At 37.4% G+C, this 24,226-nt stretch overlaps 1 protein-coding gene across 1 annotated transcript; it reads right to left on the bottom strand.

Moving 5' to 3' along the window:
- Positions 1–1,778: 1,778 nt before the first annotated feature.
- g6fl (g6f-like) lies at positions 1,779–23,584 on the bottom strand. Its single transcript, XM_028008435.1, has 11 exons — positions 23,378–23,584; positions 21,511–21,843; positions 18,442–18,705; positions 18,123–18,158; positions 17,517–17,846; positions 11,181–11,435; positions 5,494–5,610; positions 5,246–5,319; positions 4,964–4,990; positions 3,175–3,221; positions 1,779–2,904 (listed from the first exon to the last, which is right to left on the bottom strand). The coding sequence occupies exons 1-11, from the start codon at positions 23,454–23,456 to the stop codon at positions 2,883–2,885; spliced, it is 1,584 nt and encodes a 527-aa protein (XP_027864236.1). The 5' UTR covers positions 23,457–23,584; the 3' UTR covers positions 1,779–2,882.
- Positions 23,585–24,226: the final 642 nt, after the last annotated feature.

Genomic DNA, 24,226 nt, shown 5'->3' with positions numbered 1-24,226 from the left:
GAAGTGGCTTGTTCGATGATTAAAAACAATTCAACTCAACCACATTAATAAGACATTTGTATTCACTACGCTCTGTGTTTATAAAGAACCCGTGTATGTTTCTAAATATGATAACCACAATCCAACGCTGAAAAAGAATACAAAACAAACAAGAATATTTGTTTTCCCTTGTAAAATAAAAAGTATTGTAATTTCGAAAAATGGCTTGAGTGGATTGTTTTCAATGTTATACTCTTCCAGACTAATTCAAATTTAAAATGAGCATTTTTTTTATTTTTGCTCACGACACATACCATTCAATTTTAGCCTAGATTAGGGTTCTGTATCATCAGGTATTCATAATTACGTGTTTATTACTACTTTTCAGCACGTATTTGACCTCCATTCCCTACTAATCCCATCCTGGGACCTTGGTGCTTCTGATACCAGCCTGCTCTCTGTTCCTCACATCACTTTTTGCTGGCAAAACTTTTAAGACTTGGAGCTCTTCAGGAATACTCTCACTGTTGACATTTTTAATATGTTATCCCTGGATGAAATTAACATTACTTGTAGCAGACCCCCCAACCCCCAAATGAAAGATTGTGGCTTTACTCTTGAACAGTGAGGTTTATTCGAAGAAAGCCCCGAGTTTCAGAGCTGTATGTATAACACACACACAAAAAAACGGTGTAAGCTACAAATTTCGCTCTTACAACCGTAAAGTCTAACTAAAAATAACGTTTACCACTAAAAATATCAACTGATTACAATAAAACAAATTCACAATTTCAACCAATCAATATTGGAAATGTCCTTATTTACAAAATGAACTTGCCTTCTGCCTTTATCAAGGGGGCTGATAAAATAATAAGATATATTTAACAATGTTTTTGCAACCTGTCTTGAGTCGTTAAGCTGCTGTTCTATAACATATATAGCGGAAGTTGTCATATCAAAATAAAATCCTAAAATCAGAAACCGGAAAACAACCATATATTATACAAATGAAACGAAGTAAATGCAATAAGACTTAAAAAGGATGATACGACAAATAAGGAGCTTAATTTTGGGTTATTTACATTGCTTATTCACGGGAACAATTATATCTGGCTCTTTTACATGCTCAATGTGAAGCATCATGCTCGGAGTAGTTATGAATAAAGACACAAGCTTAAAACAACTGCAAATTATTGATATTTCAAGTCTAATTGAATTAGTAACAATTGTTCATTTGGCTTTGGTGGTCAGTCATGTTGATAAAATGGTTTTCATTTGTTCTGTCCCTGCAATTTAAGGCTAAGCTTGAATCTTGAGGCCATTAATGGAGACTTAATGGTCATTTTGGACCTGAAAGCATCTGTAGAGTTAACTGGGAGATACAGCAAATGGTTAGATATTTTTATTACAATTTGTTTTGTTGTATGACATCATTTCAGCTGGCAAAATTATGCTGAAATTGACTTTTAAGTCCAAGGTAATATTAGGTTCAGTTGAAGCACATATCCAATCACTGGATTTTGCACAACCACATAGTGCACTATGGCACACTTGCTGTACATATATTTACATATACATATCTGCATTTTTTTTTTGAATCTTTGCAAGGACTGTTCTTAAGTTGCTTTTTATATTAACAGCATTTCATATTTTTACAATTTATAGACAACTACTACTCAGTGGTAGTTGTTATTGTGTCTTGTCTCTATGCTGTAACTGCGAAGTAATTTCCCTGCTGGGATGAATAAAGTACTTCTATTCTATTCTATTTTATACAGATGGATAAACATTACTTTAAAATATTTAAAGGTTGTTAGTTTGGAAGCACAAACTAACACCCTGCATGTGTAATCTGCCAAAAAAGAGTTAAAACCTTTCTGAAAGTGCTTGACTTTTTTTTTTTTTTTAATTTAAAGATATTTAAATATCGTTGGGGAACTTTGCAAGTAAATTGTGGCCAGTTTTAGTTTTATTCCTATTTAATACACTAGAAGAAATCGTTATTCATGCAAAAAGTCGGTAACTGTATTATTTACTATCTTTAACCCTATAAACTTATGTCATAAATCGGCCTGAATCCACAACACAGCCACAGATGGCTAATGATGCGTTTTCAATACTATTCAAAAATTTGTTTTGAAAGCTCTTGACCGCCAAATAGTGGCTGGATTTGTGACCAGTCATGCCTAATTTGGCTAGTATGAATGCTAAATATCTAAATAAATATCTGCTGAATGAGCTATGTTCTAATAAACAAAATCTTGTTGATTGGCAGCAAAAACACGGTGAATTTATTTTTGCATAAATATTTGTAAATACATTTGAGCATTAACTAGTTAAGCAGCAATAATTGTTGGAATGTTGAAAACTTTTGCTAAAACAGACAGTAATAATTATAAGTGTAAAATTAAAAGTTTGCACCATAAAAAATTAGATGAACAACAAAGTAATTAAATTATCAAACATCACAATATGTCCTAATTAAATTAGGACAGCTGTATTTTTAAGCAATTGTTTCATTTCACTCAGTAAGACAATCATAAAGATTCATTTTATACTCGTGCAAATCAAATAAACTAACACAGAGATCCACATCGCATACTGATAACACATAACAAAGTATTATTTTTATTTGTCCCCTTTTTACTGCAAACAATACGTTAGATTTTACAATGCAATATTAACCGCCATCCATTCTGGAGAGGTTTGTGAGCTCCTATAACTTCTAAAGAGCGATAGCTTGTAAAGGAAAACCTAAATAGCATTTCTGTGAAGCTCAAAAGTTTTCTTTAAGTCCCCAACTCTGACATTGAGTAGTTACTCCTGTTTATAAAAGGCCTTTTGCTGCAGCTGTGAAGAGAGAGGATGTGACAGCTGGATGGGGATGAGATGTGGGTAGGTGATCAGCCCTGACACTGCTCGTATCTGAAAACAGAGAACAAAGACAAACTCGCTCAAAAAAAACGAAAAAAAAAAAACCCAGTCCTCCAATCTCTTTCATTCCCCCCCCTTTAAACACAAACACAAGCAGCCCACGCAACAACAACACACAGGCGAAGGAGCGCTGCCTGTCAGCACATGGCGTGATATTATGCCACAGTGTCAGAGTGATGTTCAGGCCGGTCTGATTGGTGAGTGTGACGAGCGGTCTACAAACAACTCCGCACACAGGTGATGCAAGAATTTTTCGCTCACCGCTCCAGTTCCTTATAGATGTCATTGTCTCCTCTTGGCTTCAAATCCTTGCACAAAGAAAAAGAGAAAGGAGTGACATGGGGACAAAGACGCATTCTGAGGCCAGATTCATGTCCCTCCAGTGTGTAATGAGATTGATTTCTTAAAGCTACTAATGTAAGGAGGCTGCTGAAAGGTGATGGGTTTATATGAAAGAGTCCTGACAGATTGGAGGACTCCAAGTGTGAAGGAAGACGTATCTGCAGACAGCTTAGAGAGGGTGAAACAGGAAGAGTGTCAGGGACTTTTTATGCATGTAATACAACTACTCACACTTCCAGGTGCTGCTCAGTATAATGAATTCTCTTCAAAAGGTCAATTTGTTTAAGTAATTTCAACAGAGTAATTCATGTTACATAAAGAGTGACATAGTTCAAGTATTTACTTCTGGCCATTTTGATCCACATGGCTTGCAGCTAATTAAAACCACAAAAATTAAATTTCTGAAGAAATTGGAATGTTTCATAAAATTAATTAGAAATATATATATTTTTTTGATTCAGAAAGGTTATGTTATTGCCTTACACAAACATCTCCAACAAACAGTCATGATGTAAATATTATATCACAAAAGTTCACTGTTAAAGAAGCTGGTAGTTCACAAAATATGCCATCAACATATTACTGGAAAGTTTAGTGGAAGGAAAGACTGTCTTAGAAGAAAATGTAAAAGCAAGGGAGATATCTTAATTAATTCCAGTATTTCAATTCAAATGGTACGATTTATACTGTATATTATATGGTTTCGCAACAGACAGAGAAAAATATTTCAAGCTTTTGTCTAATTTCTTGATTTCCAAGGACTGTATGTAAAATATGTCCATATACTTTACAGGAATATTCAATACTTGGTCTGGGCTCTTTTTTGAATTCAATTAAATTCACTTTTCTTTATAGAGGAAGCCCAGGTTTTTGCATGAATTACTGCACCAATGCAGCATGCCATGGAGGTGATCAACCTGTGGTTCTGTTGAGGTGTGTAGGAAGTCCAGGGTGCTTTAATAGCTGCATTAGCATGTCTACATTCTTGGATCTGGTGTCTTCCTCTTCACAACCCCCAACTCGGGCTCTTCCAGGCCTTGGTGGCCGGTGTCCTGTAATTTTTAGTAATTTTCCTTGTCCAACACATGGCTGGTTTACTATGGGGGAAATTTTCTGCCATAAATCAAGAGCACACATTTTCAGTTTGAAAGCAGGATTTCATCTCTTTGGTCTCAAAACTTGTAATATTTGCACTCAAAACTTCTGCTCCCTTTCAAATATTCTTTGTGCTCTCTCAAATCTCTGTGTTCACGCTGTGGTTTGCTCTCTCTCAAATTCTTTTCTGCTCTCTCTCAAAACAAAAAAGTACTGTCGCCTGACAGCCGTTCCAGCCAACAGAATGAAAGTGTTCTGTCCAGATTACCCTTGTTGCTAGTGCACACTTTTTCCGATTGCATTTTTACCTTCCACTCAGTTTTCCTAAATATGCTTGGATACAACACCTTATGAGCAGCCAAATTATGATTTTTTTTCTTGCCCTCCCCATGAAGGGTGTCAATTACCCATGAATGTGTTGGCCATTACAGTATTTCTGAATTTTTACTTGGTCATATGTTTTATTCTGGTGTTGAATTTGGGGTTTCTTGCATGTAATAGATCTATTTGAATTGAATTGCTGAAGTAAACTAACTTGTCAATGCTTTTCTAATTTACAGTATTGAGATGTTGCACTGTGCTTGTGTGTGTTGGGGACGACTAAACAACTTACCATGTAGACTGAACCCTGGGGAGGAGCCTGTTGGGAAGGAGGAGAGCAGAAAACAGGTTTAATGAACAGCAAGCGACGAAAAAAGGGGGGAAATGGGAAAAGAGGAGGAAAGCAAAGGATAAAAATTGCACTTCAGAGAGAAGACGGCAAAAAGAAAGAAAGAGAGAGTGAGAGACAAAAGGGAGGGAAAAGAGAACTAAACACCAGTGGGGAAAGAACAGAATATAAGAAGCAAAATTCATCAGAGGGCGTTTAGTTCTTGAAAATGTCTGAATTCATCACCTGTCTGATATCCTCTGGATTCTCATAGATGTTCTCCGATTCACCAGACTGGACAGACAGTGACTGCTCAATACCTGAGAGCAGAGAGAAGCGACAGAACGCACTCTCATGAAGTGGGGGCACATTCATTACAACAAGCCCAGAGGATGTCACGGCCCGCATCACTCAGACGCAGGGGCCGACAGGGGGCCCGGAGATGGACGGAGCAACGGAGAAGCTGTCAAGAAATAAATCGCCGGAAGACTCACCGCGATCAGAAATGTGTTTCTGTCTCCATAGCAACACGCCGACAGCTGCTGAAACCAGGGGCACCAGGAGTAATAAAGCAGAGAGAGAAGGGTGCAGGAAGGAGGGGGTGACACTCTCTGCAACAGAAGGGCAGAGGGGGGTAGAGGAGGAGAAAAGGACAAAAACATGAACGTCTCAGAGCGACGCTAATGTTAAACTCTCAGAAGAGTGACTGAATGCCCTCAAACTTATCTTGTTTGCTTTCCACTCTGCTGTGCGGGTCAAGAGGGGGCAACCATTTTTATTTATTTTTTTTCAAATTTGTTATGTGAACACTTTACAGTTGCGATTCCACTGTGAACATGTTTCATGCATTTGCATCATGCTGCTGTCAGTCAGAGACAATGATTGCTGTGGAAGATGGCGAGGAAATCTGAGGCGTTCTTAGCTCTGTGGAAATCCTTTGCAGACATCGATCTGACACGCATCCAGTCTGGACCACAAAGCCTGACAATTTAAAACTCACACGAAAGGACGGAGCGCGGAGGCGTCTCGGAGACCAGGTGTCAACGGATGCTTACTCCACTTGCATACAGAGTGGAGTTTACTGCCGCTAATTACTCCATATCCTATTTACAAAACATAAACATGATAAAAATCCAAATATTTCCTTCTGTCTTTTTCTTTTTTTTCATTTCCTCCCACTTGATTTCTGCATCGAGCTGTTGCCTCCAGGCAAACAAACAAAACAAACAGCCAGGCCCATCAATGCAGCTTTGAAAAACAGGTGAGGTAGAGAGTGATCACCGCACACGTTACATAAGTACACTATTATCTTACTGCTGTACAATTCAAATTTCATGGGAAGAGTGCAGGTTTGTGAAGAAACCTGTTTGCATATTGAGGATGACATCAGTGTTGCAAAACAGAGCCACAGGGAAGCCGGATTGTTCTGCAGCTGTCTGCTCAGCGTTCATAGAGTACAAACCAATTAGATATCCGCCAGCCGTTCTGAAAGGACGTATAATAAATGCTAAATTGCTTTTGAGCAAGTCGTTTTCTCACTGCGCTCTTTGCAGTGGCTTAAAAAGTATTCACGCGCCTCAAGCTGTTTTAATCACTATCTTTAATGTGCTTTATTGGGATTTTATGTGATAGAACAACATAAAGTGGACCATAGATGAGGGATTTTCTGCAGGGCTCTTCTTATTTGCAAAATAGTCTCAGATGGACTTAGCAATTAAACCAATACTCTGATTTAAAGGCAATCAGAGTATTGGGGGCTCCAGACACTCCAGACCAAATATTAGATTTGTACATGTGAAAAATGTCAAAAACGATGTATTTCTTTTTTTGGGGGGTGAAACAAACAGATAAAAATCACACTCATATTTTGTTGGAATATCTCTAGCTTTAATTGCGGTGTTCAGCTTCTGCAGCATTATTTTGGAAAGCTTCTGACATGTAAAAATATTTATATTCATTCAGAGCTGAGTTAGTTCTTTGCCAAGATCTTGTACAGATGATAGAAGAGTTTGAACGCTCTGCAAAGCCTTCTCCAGCACATCCCAAATGTTATCAATTGGGTTTAGGGCCAGACCGTGGCAGCTAGTCCATGTGTGAAAATATATCTCATGTTCCCTGAGACTTTCCTTCACAATTTGAGTGAAATGAATCCTGACATTGTCATCTTGGAGAATTTGTAAAAGCCCATGACATCAACTAGGAGGAAATTCACTGTTTGAATAACCGGATCCTTCAGCGGATCTCCTTCTATGAAGACATTACCGTGATGAACTTGGATTTGACCAACTCCCAAAGCTTGTAGACTATGAGTGCATCACTTCATCTGCCTTTTGTTTTACCCCGAGGTACCCATCTAACAGGAAGAGGGTAAATCTCAACCACACTCAAACAGAGATAATGGAGCTCCAACGTAAAAAGAAAAAAGTTTATTTATTACACATAATCAAATTAAGTTTGCCAAACTTACTGCATTTATATTTGTTTAACATGTAAACTTAATGAACTTAATAGCTTAATTTATTAAGTGAAGTTGGATCACCTGCTTTCTTTTTTCAGTGCACTGTTCCAGAAGTCTTGATTAACTTTGTGAAATCTAAGTGGTGACATTTTTTTGGACACAAAAATGTCAAAACATTTGTGGGGTGTGAACACTTTTTTCAAGGCACTGCAGATAAAGTTCACTCACGCATCAATTTGTCATTATTTATGTTTGAATAACAAACTGACCCCTGAGTCTCACCTCAACCTCTGTGTCACACCTTTTCACTGGCTTCAGAATGATCCATCAATTATGTGTTGCATGAGGTGTAATTGATTGGAGAATATGTGCAGAGGTTGCTAATGGAATACTGTACTGATAGCTGACCCCAGGACTGCCCAGCACGGCTCCCCAGGCCAGCCTTAATGCATGCATTATGTTAATGGAGCGCAGTGAAGTGAGGCCTATCTCGGTACGTTTCTCAAGTCTCCTCCATGGCTCCTCTTTCTATCCTGTCGTCTCTGCGATTGGCATTTTTCTTTCCTCCTCGCCTGTTTCATCTCAAATGAGGTGGAGTGTGATTTATATCACTGTAATTGTAGAGTAGGGTGGCGCAGAGGATGCAGACCAAAGAACTGCTTGAATGCTTCGCAAAGGATGAGTAAATTGAGGATATGGAAGAAAATCCCTCACTTTTGATGTATTTTGCGTGCTGCAGAGCACAATGATTACTTCAATTTTGTTTTCCATCGGTAAAAGAAATTCTCTATTATTCGGTGCTGTTTTTTGAATGTTCTGAATTCACACTTTATTTTAGGTTTTGTGCATTAGATGTTCCCAAACAAATAAATACAGCGCCTTGCAAGAATATTCATACCCTTTTGAGCTTTTCCATGTTTTTATTCAATGTGTTTTATCGACTAAAGTCAAAGGAATAAATTAACAGGGAAAAATATTACTGAAAATAGTGGACAACCCAGAAAAGTCCCTGACTTTGTTAGGCAACATAAAACCCCAAAATACACCAAAGATTTTGGATGCAGTGATAAAAAATGTTTTAACATTGCATCCAGTATTGAATGTTGAATACTTTTTGAAGCACCATAATGTCTTCAGTTTTCTCCCACCAAACAGCTGTGTGATTTTTTTTTTTCCCTTCTAGAAATTCTATTTATATACCAGTAAATGTCACCACTTATTGTTACATTATTCATTATCACCCTCGGATTTTTATGCCACCTTGCACTTTTGCAGTTTTTGTGCAACCTGACAGTTTGCACAGCGTTATGTAGGTCAAACAGCACTCAGCTTATTTGAACTTTCTTGTCTGCTCAGTCGAAATTTCCCATGACACAAACCTGAAATGTAACTCACTTCTACTTCAGAATAATTGCACCTATAGGAAATATACATTTTATAATGTCTTGTTATAGCTTTACCATTAGTGGGAGTCATAATCAGATCTGAGTCTCTTAGCCTAAGTGATGTAGAGGAATATAGAGAGGTAAATAGTCTGTGCTAAGGGATCCATTTAACTGTCACGTCCTCCTGTGCTTCCCCACAGCCAAGCAATACAATAAGCCTGAATAATTTAGATTTTGTGAGGAGATATGTCCCAAGGTCCTGTCTTATTATAGTCACATATTAACCGGGTAAGGGTAATGAAAAAAAAAAAAAACTCATATCTTCTATGTTTTATAAAAGAAGAATCTGCACACAGAATTTTACAAAGTATTAGGAAATCATGTGGGATGACTTAACCATGCAAGTAAATAATATTATTTTGGATATGAGAATTTATGAGACCGAGACAAGTTTAGGACTTTTCTTTAAAAGTTCCTGTATTGAGATTTTTTCTCCTTTTGCTTGTTTGTCACATTTTATGTTGTGATATTATCATAAATACAAAGATAACCAGAATATTTTTTTAAATGCAGTTTTTGGTGTGACTCGTCCAGGAGTATTAATATAATTAATGTAAAAAAAAAAAAAACTCCTGTGAAGGGAACCCATTTGACAACACGAAATAGGCTAAATGATCCCCAAAAGCTTTTAGCTCTTTAAAGAGGTTCATTTTTCAAGTTGTTTAAATCTGCAAGACTGGAAAGGGCTACAAAGTCTTGTGAACCACAGAGAGAACCATTACTCACAAACAGAGAAAACCTGGAACGAGGGTGAATATTCCCAGGAGTGGCTGAACTTCCCAAATGACTCCAAGAACTCATCAACAACTCATCCAGGATTTGACAAAAGAACCCAAAACAGTATCCAAAGCAGTATGCGCCTCAGTTACGGTCTGTGATCAATAAGACAGAGACCTTAACTGTTTTTGCCTGAGGAAAAACTATTTTCATGGGAGAGCTCCAAGGCAAAAACCACAGCTGTTCAAAAAGAAAATTAAGAAACTCTTCTCATTTTGCAAAAAAGTACAAATAAAATCTTCAAAATACCAAAACAAAATTTTGTGACAAAAGTGAAAGCCATGCATCTGATAGAAAATCCGACTCAGTCTTTCAGAAAAGCAGCAGTCAATAGTGGTGGTGGTAGAGTGATGAGATGCTTATCAACTGACTTTTCCATAAATGATGAAAGTATAAAATCCTGCAGAAGAAAACCTGACCTTCAGTTTTAAGTTTAAATTCAAGCGTACCTGGATTCTACAGCAGGACAATGATCTAAAGCAAACCAGTGGGACTGAGTAGTTAAACAGAAACACAAAAACACTAAAGGTCTCAGAGTGACCTAGTCAAAGTCCACACTTAATCTAGTTGAGATGCTGTTGCATGACCTTAAAGAGGCTGCTTGTGTTAAAAATGTGTCTGAATTAAAACAATTTGACAAAGACAAATGGGACAAAATTCCTCATTTTGTGTAAAAATAAAGTCAGTGTCAGTTACAACAAGCACTCAGTGGGAGTTGCTCCCTCCAAGGGGGCGCAGTCAATGATTCGGTTAAATAATGCGATAAATTAAATCACAGTTTAAAAACAGCTCAGTTTACTCAGGTTTATATTTTATAAAATTAAAATATGTTTTATGATCTCTGACATGACATTTAAGCGTGACCAAATAAAAAACAAAAAATCTGCAAGAGGGATGAATAGAAAAAATATATAATTTAGTCTCAAAAATGGCAAAGGTTTTACTGAACGTCATCATTTTCTAAAATAATTATTTAATAAGTTATTTTGCAGGGGAAAAAAATTACCTCCTCTTTCTTTCTAAGCGCATTAATCCCTTTATAATACATACAAAACCCCAACAAAGTTTCCAAAAACTTATTTTGTTTTATTAAAACATCTAGTAAATGATATATTTTTAAAAATCTGAACGTACGAGGCTTTAAATGGTTAGTCTGCTGCATATCCAACCAACGTTATGCTCCAAAAAACAGCTTTATCCCCTTTGACCCTGTGAGGTAAATTTAAAAAGTTTAACATATGGTATCTGTCAGAGGCATTCTGCTTTTCAAACAGCAGGATTTCTGGAGGATGAACTGACCTGAGGTTGTCTTTAATCCACAGCAGAACGCTTCATGAAGCACATATCCTAGAATTTTCCACACTCATGGTTCATTATCTCTGCAGACCTGACAGGAGGTCCACCAGAACTCTGTGATACTGATATAATACCCTTGATCTGAGAAAAATACTACATCAGAAAGCTGAAAAAATAACTTGCAAAGCATGCGCTCTCATCTCACCTGTTGGGGGCGCTGTGACAGCTTGAACTGCCTGGATGGTCTGGCCGTTTTTCAGCTGCAGGGTGCAGGTGTAATTCCCTGCTACAACAGGGGTGATGGGCAGCGGCAGGGTGGTGCTGATGCTGCCAGGACCGCTGCTTGACATCTGCAGCCGCCGACTTTTATTGTCATGTTTCCACACCGCGCCCTGAACGTTGGCGCGCTCTGAGTACAGGCACAGCAGATTCAGCTTCGAGGGATAATGGCTGGTTTTCACTGAAGAGAGAGAAGAATGAGAGGAGATGGCAAAGGAAAGAGAAACCAGAAAGAAGGATGAATTGGTGGGGGGAAAAAACTGTCTGGAAGGAAGAGAAATGAGAAAGAGTTAAAATGTTTCTGTCTGAATATTTAAAAGGGCAAGGACGGAGAGAGAGAGTGATGATCAAAGGGGGATCGTGATATGAAAAACATAGAACAATTCAGAGAAGGGTCAAAATAATATATATTCATTAAAGCGATTTACTGCTAATGCATTGGTTGACTGTGACTGATGCTTGGTGTCTCATCAAACTGTAATGAGAATCCATCTGGGCGTAATCAAGCCCCGCAGATCCCCACCTCACACACACAAGCCTAAAAAACACACACTTCAGCCTTGATTAGTGTGATCAGCGTGGGCCACCCACAGCCTCGGTGGGAGGGCAGCAGGTATAATCACACATAATGATACTTCTAACGACGGAGGGGTAAAAATATATGCCTCACATGATTGGGGAGTGGGTGGAGGTGTGAACGTGGTGCAACGGATGCAGATTTGTGAAGCGGGGTGACAGTGACAGTGACGGATCGACCGGTCATGTCTGGGCAGCTGTGATGGATGCCGGTGGGACTGTGATTAGTAAAGCCTTCCAAGGCCAGCATGACAGGCTGTTGTAAGAGTAGGAGTGCATGTTGGATTTGTGCATGTGTGGGTGCTCCTGGAAAGAAAAGGGGAAAAATTCCCTTAGGCATTCTCGTAAAAAATCAACAGGTGCTTAGCAGAATTTTTCTTGGTCTTTACGTTTATAAATTAAGCATATTTCTCTTTCAGGAGCAATATAGTTAATGTTTTCATTTAATAATGCGACACTCTGCTAATGGCTCCAGGAAACCCCTTCTTTATTTGTTTTCCTCATTTGGAGTCAGTGAATAAAGAGCTGAAACCAGTACAAATTTAATGTCTCACTCAATGACTCTTCAGCAGGGGCACATGATTGCTGAAACACCTCAGGAGACAGGTGCTAGAGGCTTGTCTCTCTAAACACTGACACATATTACCTCGGTGGTTAACAGCTCTGCACATTCTTCAGCCTTGCTGAGTAGCTTAACATTTCTGCTGTCACGTTCTTGCAGAAAGTCACTGAGTGGATAAATACAGGTGCTTACATAATCTGATCAGTGGAGATGAAGGTCACATTAATTTGGGACCTTTAAAGATGCAAATCAGCAATTCCAGTGGGATTAAAAAGATTTGAGTTCATGGATCATTTATCCTCAGTAAGTTGAATGCAGACCGTTTTTATAACCATCACCAAGCTGCTTGCATAATCCAGGCTGGACATTGCTTTTAACCATAGCCCACCAGGTTTGTACAATACACAAGTACCAATGGAAGATAAACAGCTACAAAGTCAAAGTCATCTGACGTTTGTAGTTCCCTCAAGAAATTGCCTTCCAAATAAAAGCTTTATGTTCAGGGAAGTCAAAGATTGAACCATTTGTCCACTAAGAAATTAATGTTTGGGAGAGTCGAGATGAGGCTTTCAAACCTGTGAATAATGTCCAGCATGGTGGACGTAGCATTTTGCTATGGATTAGTTTCACTGTCATGGTACTCATGCATTGCACAAAGCCCAAAGTAACAGATAAATCGTTTAAATAACATGAACTGAATTGACACCTTCAAGCACAACTTAAATTTTCAGCACCTAAACAAGCAAAATGTCTTCTAGAGAAACATTATAGGGTAAAATAAGATTAACTATATAATTTGGCTTATGAAGCATTCTTCTTGTAGTATCAAACTGCTGCATTGTTTTGCTGCTTGAAGTTCTAATTGTGGATGAAATAATCAAGATTGAGGATTTTTGTATAAAGGTTTTATATTCAGATGAGTTTGGAGATTGGAGAGATCAAGGTGAGGTTTTCAAAACTAAAAACAATGCATCAATTGTCTAGCTAGGTGGTGGTAGTATCATGCTGTGAAACTGTTTCACTGCCAGTGATACTTGTGCATCGGATAAGATTTGCAAATGTTGCTTAAATGACAGGAAACCAACCAATTCTGCAAAGAGGAATGGTCAAATATCCAGCCAAAAGGTTGTAAATATCAAATAATAAATAAATATCCATGGGGTTGCATGCATAAATATCTTTCATGCATAATATAGCTGTTACAAATATAACTATAACTTTACATCAGAATCAAGGAGAACTGACCTGTATAAATCACTGAATCTGTATTTGCCATGTAATTATCAAACATACTCTCTCGAATGAGGCCAGCTTAAGGAGGTGAGATGCTTTACCATATAAAAGACTGATCTGAATAAAATTTAAACTACATCCCACAAGATCTCTGCTGCCATTGTTCTATTGTTCCTCCAACTGCTGACAAAGACTTTCTTCATAATTTATGGCTTGCCAGTCACATTTTTAAAGGAACAATGAGATGAGAAAGAGCTTTTAGAGACAGCAGATTCTTGTTGAAAACTCACTGTGGTCCCAGTTTCCTTTGTTTCCTTGAATATTTCCACAACCGCCGTAAAGCATTGTGTTTTACATTTATGTAGAAACTACAGAAGATATTACCGTTTCTGTGACTAATGATGTGGCAACCTGCAGAAGTTCTTGCTTTATGCTTCATGAGCTTGAGTTTGTAAACTGTCATCAACTTCTTCTGACACCATTATTTTATAATTTAGCTTCCCCTGAGGCAAAGAGTTATCATTGTTTCACAAAACTAATGTTTTCATTCTTTTATATTTATCACTCACTTTTTGGTTGACTCAGACCAACAAAACAACAAAAGTAAAACTTAAAAAAAAAAGATCTTGGTTTGATCTGTAAAACTTTAAATTCTTCACTAATCTCGCAGGGTGAAGTTTTGTTGAGAAGTCCTGGATGAAAATATATGACACCAATTTACTCATCATGAAACTTTCATTGAAAAACCTTGAGCACATTCAGCCTTTCTTCCTCCTATGATAAGAAAGATTTTCAGAATGTCAGAATGTTTTTTGTTTGTTCAAATTGTTGGTGCAAATAATATTTGCCCTAGGGAATGAAGCACTGATGAATTAGAAAAACAACTAATTTGAGGATATTTAATTAAAGAGCAAAGGAATATTTAAGAACAATGGCTACAAATGGAGTGCAACACAGAGATTTTATCTATTATATTATATTATACTATGTTGCGTTATGTTATATTATATTATATTATATTACATTATATTTTGCATTCATGTCATACCTACACATTATAAATATCATGCATTTGTGCTGTGTTTTTCGTCAGATGATTACTTAAGGACGTCATAAGTGATATAAATGAAATAACTGAAAGAAAGTGGTACAGGTGTAAATACAGCATATAGTGTTTTTGAGATTTAAATATTTTTGCATTCTTCCCCAGTTATTCTGTACATGAGTATTTAGGAATTTGGAAAAATAAATTGTGATTAAGAAATGAGAAATATTTTGCATAAACTCACCAGCAGGGCTGAAACGATTCCTCGAGTGATTTGAGTACCTCGATTATTAAAATTCCTCGAGGAAAATTTATCTGCCTCGAAGCTTCGTTAATTTATGTTTTATTGTTTAATGCACCGTGTTCCGGCCGGGTTATTGCTGGCGTTGCACAGCGCTCTCACTTCCGCCTGAGTTGTTGACGGGGAAGAGCGCTGCAGGTGTATTTATACAGGTGAGCTGCGGGCGGCTGCGCATTAGATAATTAACGTAAGTGTAGCTTTACGGACGAACCGGAAAATGTATTAAATATCATCCCGGTCTCAACAAATGTGTGGCGGAGCTCGTCGTGGCGGCACGTAGCTGGTTGATGAGTTTCTGTGTGTGATGAACGAAGGCGTCAAATCCCGTCGCTAACATGAACACAGAAGCTATAAATATCTGGGCAAGGTGAGAGTTCATCTATTAAATTGACTGAAGATGAATACATGAACAAAAAGCTGAAGTATTTACATTTTTATAAGCGTATTTGTGAGCCTGCCTCTTTATTATTACACTGAATATAATTTCAGATATTCGTATAACTTTTCTTCAGGTTAATTTGGAAAGTGAGCTATTATTGCTACAGGTTAATTTCCTAAACTACAGAAGAGTTATTGTTAGGGAAGCTCAAATGTGAAAAATTGGACTGATGTTGGTAATCAATAGTAACTCTGCTCTTATGTTAAATTGACCAATGTTTTATTTAATCTTTTTTTATCCGATTACTCGATTAATCATAAGAATAATTGATTACTAAAATATTCAACAGCCCTACACACCAGTAATTTGCAATGTGATAAAAAAATATCTATATTTTTTATGATATTCTTTATTTTACATCTATATATTATTAGACTGGAAATTAGTTTCCACAAAGGTTGCAGGATTTATTCTTTGTTTATTTCTTCATCTAAGATACAAATTGATGTCAAGAATCATGCGAGAGAAATTGATTTAAAGTGCACAAATTACATTAAAGCATGGCTGTTTGTCTGGTAATAGAAAAGAAGAATAAAATGATGTGGGTAATGACTTGAACAGTGATGTAATTGAACAAATGCCACGAGAACAAATGATCAGACTTTATGAACTAATTGAATAATATTACTCGGTTGATGAGGCTTCTTGCTTGCAGCTGATTTTGGGTTTAATTTGTGAAGAAATGTTTGAGCAGAGATGGCTCGATGCATGTTGTTATTTTTATAGTTCAGGAAGGAGCAGGTTGTGTAAGTTACTTATTGTTTTTACTGGTGAGCTGTGGATGATTGTTTTTAAATAATGTGCACTGAAGCGAATGAATGGATGGATGACACGGTTCTACATGTTCTTACTTGCAATGAAAGAAGTTTGTTGATGTTGATGCATCACTTTGTCTTCTTAAAATAATTTAAAGAAACCAATCAGACCCCAAAATGATCATGTCAGTAATATTTTAAAAAGCTTAAAATTCAACTTAGTGCTTGTTTTTATGAACCAGATGAAGTCAGAACTTTTGGAGGAATACAAATAAAGTTCTCCAGCAGATAACAAATCACAAGTCTCCATGTTCCTGCTGATGAAAAGTGACTCCACAGCATGATACAGCCATCACCATGTTTCACCATGTTTTCAAGGTGATGTGCCGTGTCAGCTTTCCACCACACATAGTGTGTTACAGGCTCTAGATGTTTTGTCATATGGGTTCCAGTCAGAGACACAAACTAGAAGAGTGGCACACTAAAATTGCAAAAAAATTTTCTCCCCTCATGGGCTCTAGAGTCCCTTATATGAAAGTAGGCTGACAGGAAACGGGGTAGGAGAGGGGGGAAGACGTGCAGCAAATATCGTCAGGTCCAGGAGTCGAACCCGCGACAGTCGCGTCGAGGACTCAAGGCCTCCAAACATGGGTTGCGCTATCTCCTACGCCACCACGACACGCCCTAACAATGCAATTTCAAATAAATGCACTGCAGCCTTAGATAACAATGAACAGTAGGCCGAGATTTGAATAACAAAACTATCTGTTTACCAAACATACACATGGATTTGTTTGGCATGTAGGGCATAGACTAATTGTTCCCGTTTAGATTAGCATGGCTTAACAGTACACAACTTCATTTTTAGTGCCATCATGTTGACTCTATTCAACTTAATTATCAACTTAAAATGAAAACTATAAACTACAAATTGCAAACAGTTGTTTAGTTGCTTCCTTTTCTCCTTTATGAAGAGTTTTTTAGTGCAGTAATCTGAGGTGCTTTTTTAAAATTATTATTAAACATCATATGCATCAACCTGAAGATTAGACTTTAGCCATTTGGCAAAAATCTCATGTATTTACAAGTAAATATGAATTGAGTTCTACTTTTATAAAATAAAATTGAACAATAATTATTAATGACAGTTGTAAAACAACAAACTGAGCATTTTTGTCTCCTGCTTACATGGAGTGTGGACAAAACGCGAATCTACAGTATGTACAATGTGCTATGAACAAACTGATTGACAGCTCTGGTGGGCGGGGCCAGGCTGGGTGTCCAATCAGATTTCAGCCACCTCTGTCGCCACGCCCTTTGCGCAACAGTTTCCAACCGCTCTCTTCCTCACCTTTCAGAACGCTGAGTCTTGTCCTCTGGCTGAAAATGACGTCATTGAGAGACACTTCGCAAACGTAGAGGCCTCCATCTTTCAAATCAGGGGTGAGTAGGAAGGAGAAGCTCCCAGCTTGTGGGTTGTACGGCGGTCCGGCTAGCTGGAGCTTGCTGCTGTGCTTGGAGGTGAAACCCCTCCAGCGGTCATAGTGGTACACTAGCTTAATCTTGCTGTAATTTTTGGTGTCTGGGAAAAGCCAGTGAAGCCGAACATAGTCGCCCTGGCTGCTGGGACAGACCAGGAGGAAGGATTTTTGAGCCTGAGTGGCAGTGAAGATCTCATTTTCTGCAGGTAAAGGAGTGGAAGCAGAGGTGAGAACATTACAGCACACAAAGACGCGCTGATTAGCAATTCTGAGCAAAAAGATGATAACAGGGAGAGAGGTTAAGACTGGGAATAAACAGAATAGCCAAAGAGTAATGAAATGATGGGGAAAGAAAAATTCTCCAGCAATTAGGATTAAGTTTTTATAGGCTGAGAGTCACCTCTGACCTTCAGCTCCACCTGATTAGCAGGCAGCTGACACAGGACTTTCAGCCTGCTTCTGTTGGAGTTACTTACGGTGTGAAATATTGGTGAATGAGGCCGCATTGTTGGCTGCGGAGAGAAGAGCAATAAAGGAAAGGAGAGGAACAAATGATGAATAATATATAAACATAGCAACTCTAATATTCACAGTAGAACAAGCTGAAATCCAGTGTAGATCTACAGGATGCTTTTGAATCCCGAAACCCTTTTATTGAAGTAAATACTTTTGAAAAACTTTAGGTTCAGGATTCCTAAATAAATAATGCTTCTGCTCCTGCAGATTCCGGGTTTGATGTTTATCTTCAGTGAAAGGAACAACAATCGTATGATTTTCCTCAGTGCTTCTGCTCACCGTCAACTCTCACGTCCACACGCACAGCCAGCGCACCGCTGGAGTTACCCCGGGGGTAAACCGTACAGGTGTAAGTCCCGCCGTCGGCGTTCTGGACCTGTGGCACTTTAGTCACCGTGCCTGAGATTGACCACTTCTCTGTCTTCATGGGAGAGCCGCCAGGTGCCGTCCAGGTGATTTCGGAGACAGAAATGTCAGGAATAGCTCTGGCAAACAGCCGCAGGGTGCTGTACTGACGGACGGGCAGAGGGGGAAAGAAGCCAACTGGAGAGAAGGAAGGATACAGGAAGCTAACGTTAGAATAAAGCATGATAACCTTTAATCCTTCTATTTATTTATTTGGTACCATTTACAATAAGACTCCCATTATAGATGGCTAATAAATAGTTTATAGATATGTTATCCATTCATCTATAAACACCTTATAAATGATTAATAACTGATTCCATATTATGCATTAATCATGAGTGAGAAGAATCTATATGCTAAAACATTTACATTTACAAATGATAATCTGAAATGTTTAGTATTAGAACTCTAAAATATATAGGTGAGCAGACACTGTTTGGTAAGAAACCAGTGGATTTGCTCTCTTTCTCATCCAAAATAAATGCATAGTAAACAGTTTGTTAGTAATTTATAAAGTGTTTAGAGATGAATAATAATATTAATAATATATTTTATAATAATATATATGCATATATATTATTATATGTATACTATATTATACATATAATAATATATGTATGAACTACTTATTAGCCGTCCATAACAGGAGCCTTATTGTGACGTGGTACTTATTTTTTCTAATACCAGAAAATAACATTAAAGTATCTTCATCATTTATTTTTACAATGACCTTAGTTAAGTTTCAAATATTTATCCAAAATGTTAAGAGCTATAAAAATAATGAAAAACCCTGTATTTACAAGACTTTGAGAAATAAAATTGGATTAAATTATCCCAATCCCAACTATCCCAATATGCTATAAAATTGTACTAAAGTTTACAGTGATATATATCTGTGGTAGAAATCATTACATCAGAGATGTACAGAAATATTGATTGATCATTTCTGGTTGTTTGGATGTTTTAGAAAGTCAGAGTTTCTAAAGAGCAATCAGAACTGTGTGTGTGTGTGTGTGTGTGTGTGTGTGTGTGTGTGCGTGTGTGTGTGTGGTCCAATCTACTAGAGTAAAAAGCACCAGCACCAAAAGAAACCTCATGTCAATCGAGAAAAGTATTCCTGCAAGAGTATTTCCATGCTCCGCAGCTCACTGACGTTGGGTTTAAAATATTTACATTCCTGCATCTTAAAAGGAGGAATTTGTGGTCAAACATCTCTGAAACACTGAATCAAGTAAAAAAAGAAAAAAAAAACCAAACTGGAATACTACAATAAATAAAACTTGCAGCTACTCAGTTATTCTCTATAATGTCTACAAGAACTTACCATTCCTTCCAGGTTTTTATATTTCTGGAAGGTTTCACATTTTATCACATCAGGACCACAACAACAATGGATTTTGTTAAGATTTTGTGATAGATAAAGTAGTAGCAGTTAAGCTAAGGGAGAAAAAGATACAAATAAAACTCTAGAAAAGTGGGATGCATTTGTATTCAGACTTCTTTACTCTAATACTCCTAAGTAAAATCTAGTTCAACCTACGGCCGTCACAGAGGGAGGAAGAGTAGCAACAAACTGCACTCAGTTAAAAGTTGCACTACTTTAACATATTTTTACTCAATATGTACGCGAATAGTATTGCTATAAAAAATGTCAAGTAAAACATAAAAAGTTGCGTGCCCAGATACAGAAGTGACTTAGGGAAGCATAAAAAAATATTGTGTAACAAGGCGACACAAATACTGAGTAACCAATCAGAAGATTTGATTTAATATTTCAAAATGGAGCCATCAAATACAAAGTTATGCACAAATTTTGGTATTTTAAAGTCTAAAAGGAAAAAAAGAAGAATATAAATAACTATAATAATACAAACTGGTAAAAGACACTTTTTACATTTATAGTAAATTGTTAGTGTGTGTCTGTGTCTCCTACATTTTGGCTACAATATGATTCATTCAATGCCTCTAGTGAGGTAAAGGACATTTTTTATAACTATACTATTCGAGTACATGTAAAAACTATGGTGCAGTGAAACTTCTCTAAAAAGCTGATTTTTTTCTAAAAGGCTGGAAGGAGTTAATAATAAGATGGATAGAGTAAAATGAAAGTCAATCAAAGGAGAAGACTTCTGGAAATGCATTCCAGTAGGACACAAGCCTAAACCTGTAAAAGAAAGAGTTAGACTGAAGCTAATTTGTGTTTTTTGAATGGTCAAATCAAAATTCATTTGAGAATCTGTGGTAAGATTCATGTGTGCTCTCCGTCTCATTTGACTGAGATAAAACTGCTCTGTAGATTTACAAAAACCTGCAGGTGTAATCGCACCAAAATGTGGTTCTTGAAAGTATTCACTCAGAGAGGTTGAACACAAAGCACGCTGCATTCTTCTGATTTTTATTTGGAGAACATTTTGGAAACCATCTATCATTTTTTCTTCCTCTTCACAACTACGTTGTGTTGGCCTTTCACATGAAATACCTGTAAGTTTGAGGCTGCAATTTGACAAAATGTGAAAATGTTCAATACTTTTGCAACAATGTAGTTACATAGAAAATTGTAGCACTTGAAGCAAAGGATGTTTGTACTTTCTTACTAATTTAAAAACGTAAATAATCAGTTCTACACATATTATAATAATAAGCAGTTTTCTTGAAAGAGAAAAGTACAAACAAAACAAGATCTCGTCCTCTGAAATTCTCATTCTACTAAATGATGTTTGCTTTTGAATATTTGGAAAAAACTAAAAACGTTTTCCTAGCTGGAGGCTCGTCTTTGCTTCCCGAATATGTGATTTTAAGTGTGTACGTTCATTCAAAGAAGAGTGATTTTTCTTTTCCTCACGGACCAACGCCAGTATGTGTTTTTTAAATTAGAAGATCTGTGATTTAGAAAAAAATATGCAGTTTCTATTGCTCACAGCTGAGTCGTTTTTTTTCTACCTGTGAGGACTGTCAAAAGGAAAATCCTCTCCTTCACTTTCCTCTCCTGTTTCTGGATGAGGCACGAGTAGAGTCCTGCATCCGCCACTTCGGGTGAAACAACCAGCGAGAAATCCCCCGTGTTTCGAAAGTCGTCATCAGTCAATCGCATGGATGGCTTCGAGGCACCTCCAGAAAACTTTTTCTTCTCGCTGGCTGAGAGAATCAGTTTCCATTCATCCGTGTCCACCGACTTCACCTTCCAGTTAATGGATATGTCGCCTCGGAGTCTGGCACCAGTACAGACCAAGGTGGCGGATGTGTTTTGTTCAACCATCACAACTTCATCCCACTCTGAGGAGGAGAGGGAAAAGTTTCACACAGGGAAACCCCAAACAAAACAGACAATTTTCTAAACATATTCATGAAATGTTCACATTTTTGTCTGATTACAACAACAGCCTTCCATTGTATTGAAAGATCATTATAATGTAGCACATTGTCAAGAAGGGCACTTTGTGAAGTTTTTTATTAAAAATGTAGAAAATGTGGTTTGCATTTGTATTTCACCCCCTTTAGTTTCATATTCCTAAATACAATCTAATGCAACTCATTTGGAATAATCTGTTCATACAAGTTCAGGTTTTTCATGCAAAATGATCAAATGAAAGGAAAGCAACACTCTGAAATAACCAGAATGGTGGAGGCAGCATCGTTGTGTGGACATGCTTTCTTCAGCAGGGACATCGAAACTTGTTATTGTGAAGATAAATGAAAATAGAACAATATTTTCAACATTGAGTTATTTGAAGCTGGAGTGGCGGCTGGAGTGGAGTGGACGAGAGCCAAAGTCAAAAGTCAATTCTCCTCAATAATTAGTCTGCAACATGTTTTAGACATTACTCTGATTCAGGACTCCTGAATCAAATGAATGGTTTATTAAAAGATCTTTGCAGAGATACATGACATGCTGATGATGGAGTTGATTGACCACTGCTGGTAGATGATACTCAGTGTGCTAGAATGGTGCAACAATCCAGACCAAAATCCTATTGAAATATTTGTTTTGCAAACATTCTCCATCCAATCTGATGGACCTTCAGCTAATTAACAATGAAGAATGGGAAAGAAATCCAGTCGCTAAACGTCCAACAAGTGACAAACCCCCATAAGTCTTCCAGCTGTAGCTGCAGCTGTTGGTGGATCAAGAAAGTATTAACTCGGGGAAGCTGATTCCAAATGCACACCACACTTTTCAGATGTAATGTTGGCAAAAAATAAAAAATTGAGAACATTAACATTGTGTTAATCTAAAATCCTTATGAGATACTTTGAAGTTTGTGTGAAATTGTCCTACAAAATCCATGTTCAGGATAAAAAATGGTGCAAACTAGAAACTTGCTGAAGATAAAACAAGATTTTCGCCATTAAACTTCAAAATTAATTCACAAGGTCGCTCTCCCTTTTTCCTTTCATGTATTGCTTGGCAATAAAACGCTGGCTGCACGAATATTTTTACACCAAGAACCTTCCAGTTTGTCAATTAACATCACATTGAGTTATATAAAATTGAAATACATTAAAACATTCAAATTATTTTTTCTTTATTTTTGCTCTTTTTCTATGATACCTTTTTATTGTAAGCATGACGATCTGGAATTTAAACACTAAACTGGACCCAATGAAATACAAATTCAAAAAGCCGTCCTTGAGCCCCTTCTGAGCTGAGCTCATGTAACTCGTCAAAATGTTACAACATCGATCCGCTGGCACAAAGACGTGACCTCTCCCTTCACAACAAGCCCATTAGATTTAACCAGTTCTGGTAAAACTTTGTTTCAAGTTTAAAATATTTTTTAAAAAGTTTGAGAAATCTTCAGAAACGTACCTCTGTGTGAGCTGACTGTGTAAGAAGAATAAACTGCAAGGCAAGACGTGAGAATAAAGCAGAAAAACCCAGACTCCATCACACATTGGAAGAAGAAAGAAAAAGTCTCCCTGCAGCTGCTTTTCTCCAAAACTGTGACCTTTCTTAGTTTCCTCTTAGTTTCCCCTCAGAACACAGAGTATCTTTCCAGGTCCTGCTGTAAGACTGGGATCCCTGACTGACATGGCAGCAAGTTTACAGAGAATCTTATGGCTCCACAGGATATGGGGCATCTAACGCTGGCATAATCAGCAGGAAAAGAGCGTCGCTGCTCCTGTCGTTTGTCTTTGTGTTGCAGACTGATAAAGCAAAGTTGCTGTTATGTAAAAATACAAACATTATAAACAGACAGATGTGCTGCATGGAATTTAGCCATATGTAAAAGATGGTACAAATGGAAAAACAAGAATTTGGTGGTAGATTTGGAGATAGTTGCGTTTGACGATGTGTTTTTTAGTTAGCTGCACCATGACCTTGATGTTTTTAGGCCTTAGTGATAGAGTTTACTCAAATTTGGTGGTTCATAGTCCAAATATTTTCAACTGGCTGCAGGTCAGGACCCCCAGAAGACTATTAAAAAAATCTTAATATTCCGTTAATCATTCATCAGCTAATTCTGAAGAACATCTAACGTCCATCATTTCCAAAAGCAAAACAGCACCAGATTGTATTGTGATCATTTTCGGTAATAGCTACAGTTCTCTTGGTGTTTCATTTCTTACCTTTATCCCCCAACTCAAACTTTCTCTGATCTGATTATTAAAGATCCATCTACATGGATGATTCCTTACTGTTAGGAGAGAGCTTCAA

The sequence above is a fragment of the Xiphophorus couchianus genome, chromosome 3, assembly GCF_001444195.1.
Source record: "Xiphophorus couchianus chromosome 3, X_couchianus-1.0, whole genome shotgun sequence".
NCBI classification, from domain to species: domain Eukaryota; kingdom Metazoa; phylum Chordata; class Actinopteri; order Cyprinodontiformes; family Poeciliidae; genus Xiphophorus; species Xiphophorus couchianus.
This window is presented reverse-complemented; position numbering and strand designations above follow the sequence as displayed.

Coding starts and splice junctions, on each gene's coding strand:
- g6fl (XM_028008435.1), bottom strand. CDS start 23,456: ATGGAGTCTGGGTTTTTCTGCTTTATTCTCACGTCTTGCCTTGCAGTT. Junction 5,611..11,180: donor TGTCACAGCGCCCCCAACAG/GTGAGATGAGAG, acceptor CTTCTGTTGCAG/AGAGTGTCACCCCCTCCTTC. Junction 2,905..3,174: donor ATCTATAAGGAACTGGAGCG/GTGAGCGAAAAA, acceptor CTCTGTTTTCAG/ATACGAGCAGTGTCAGGGCT.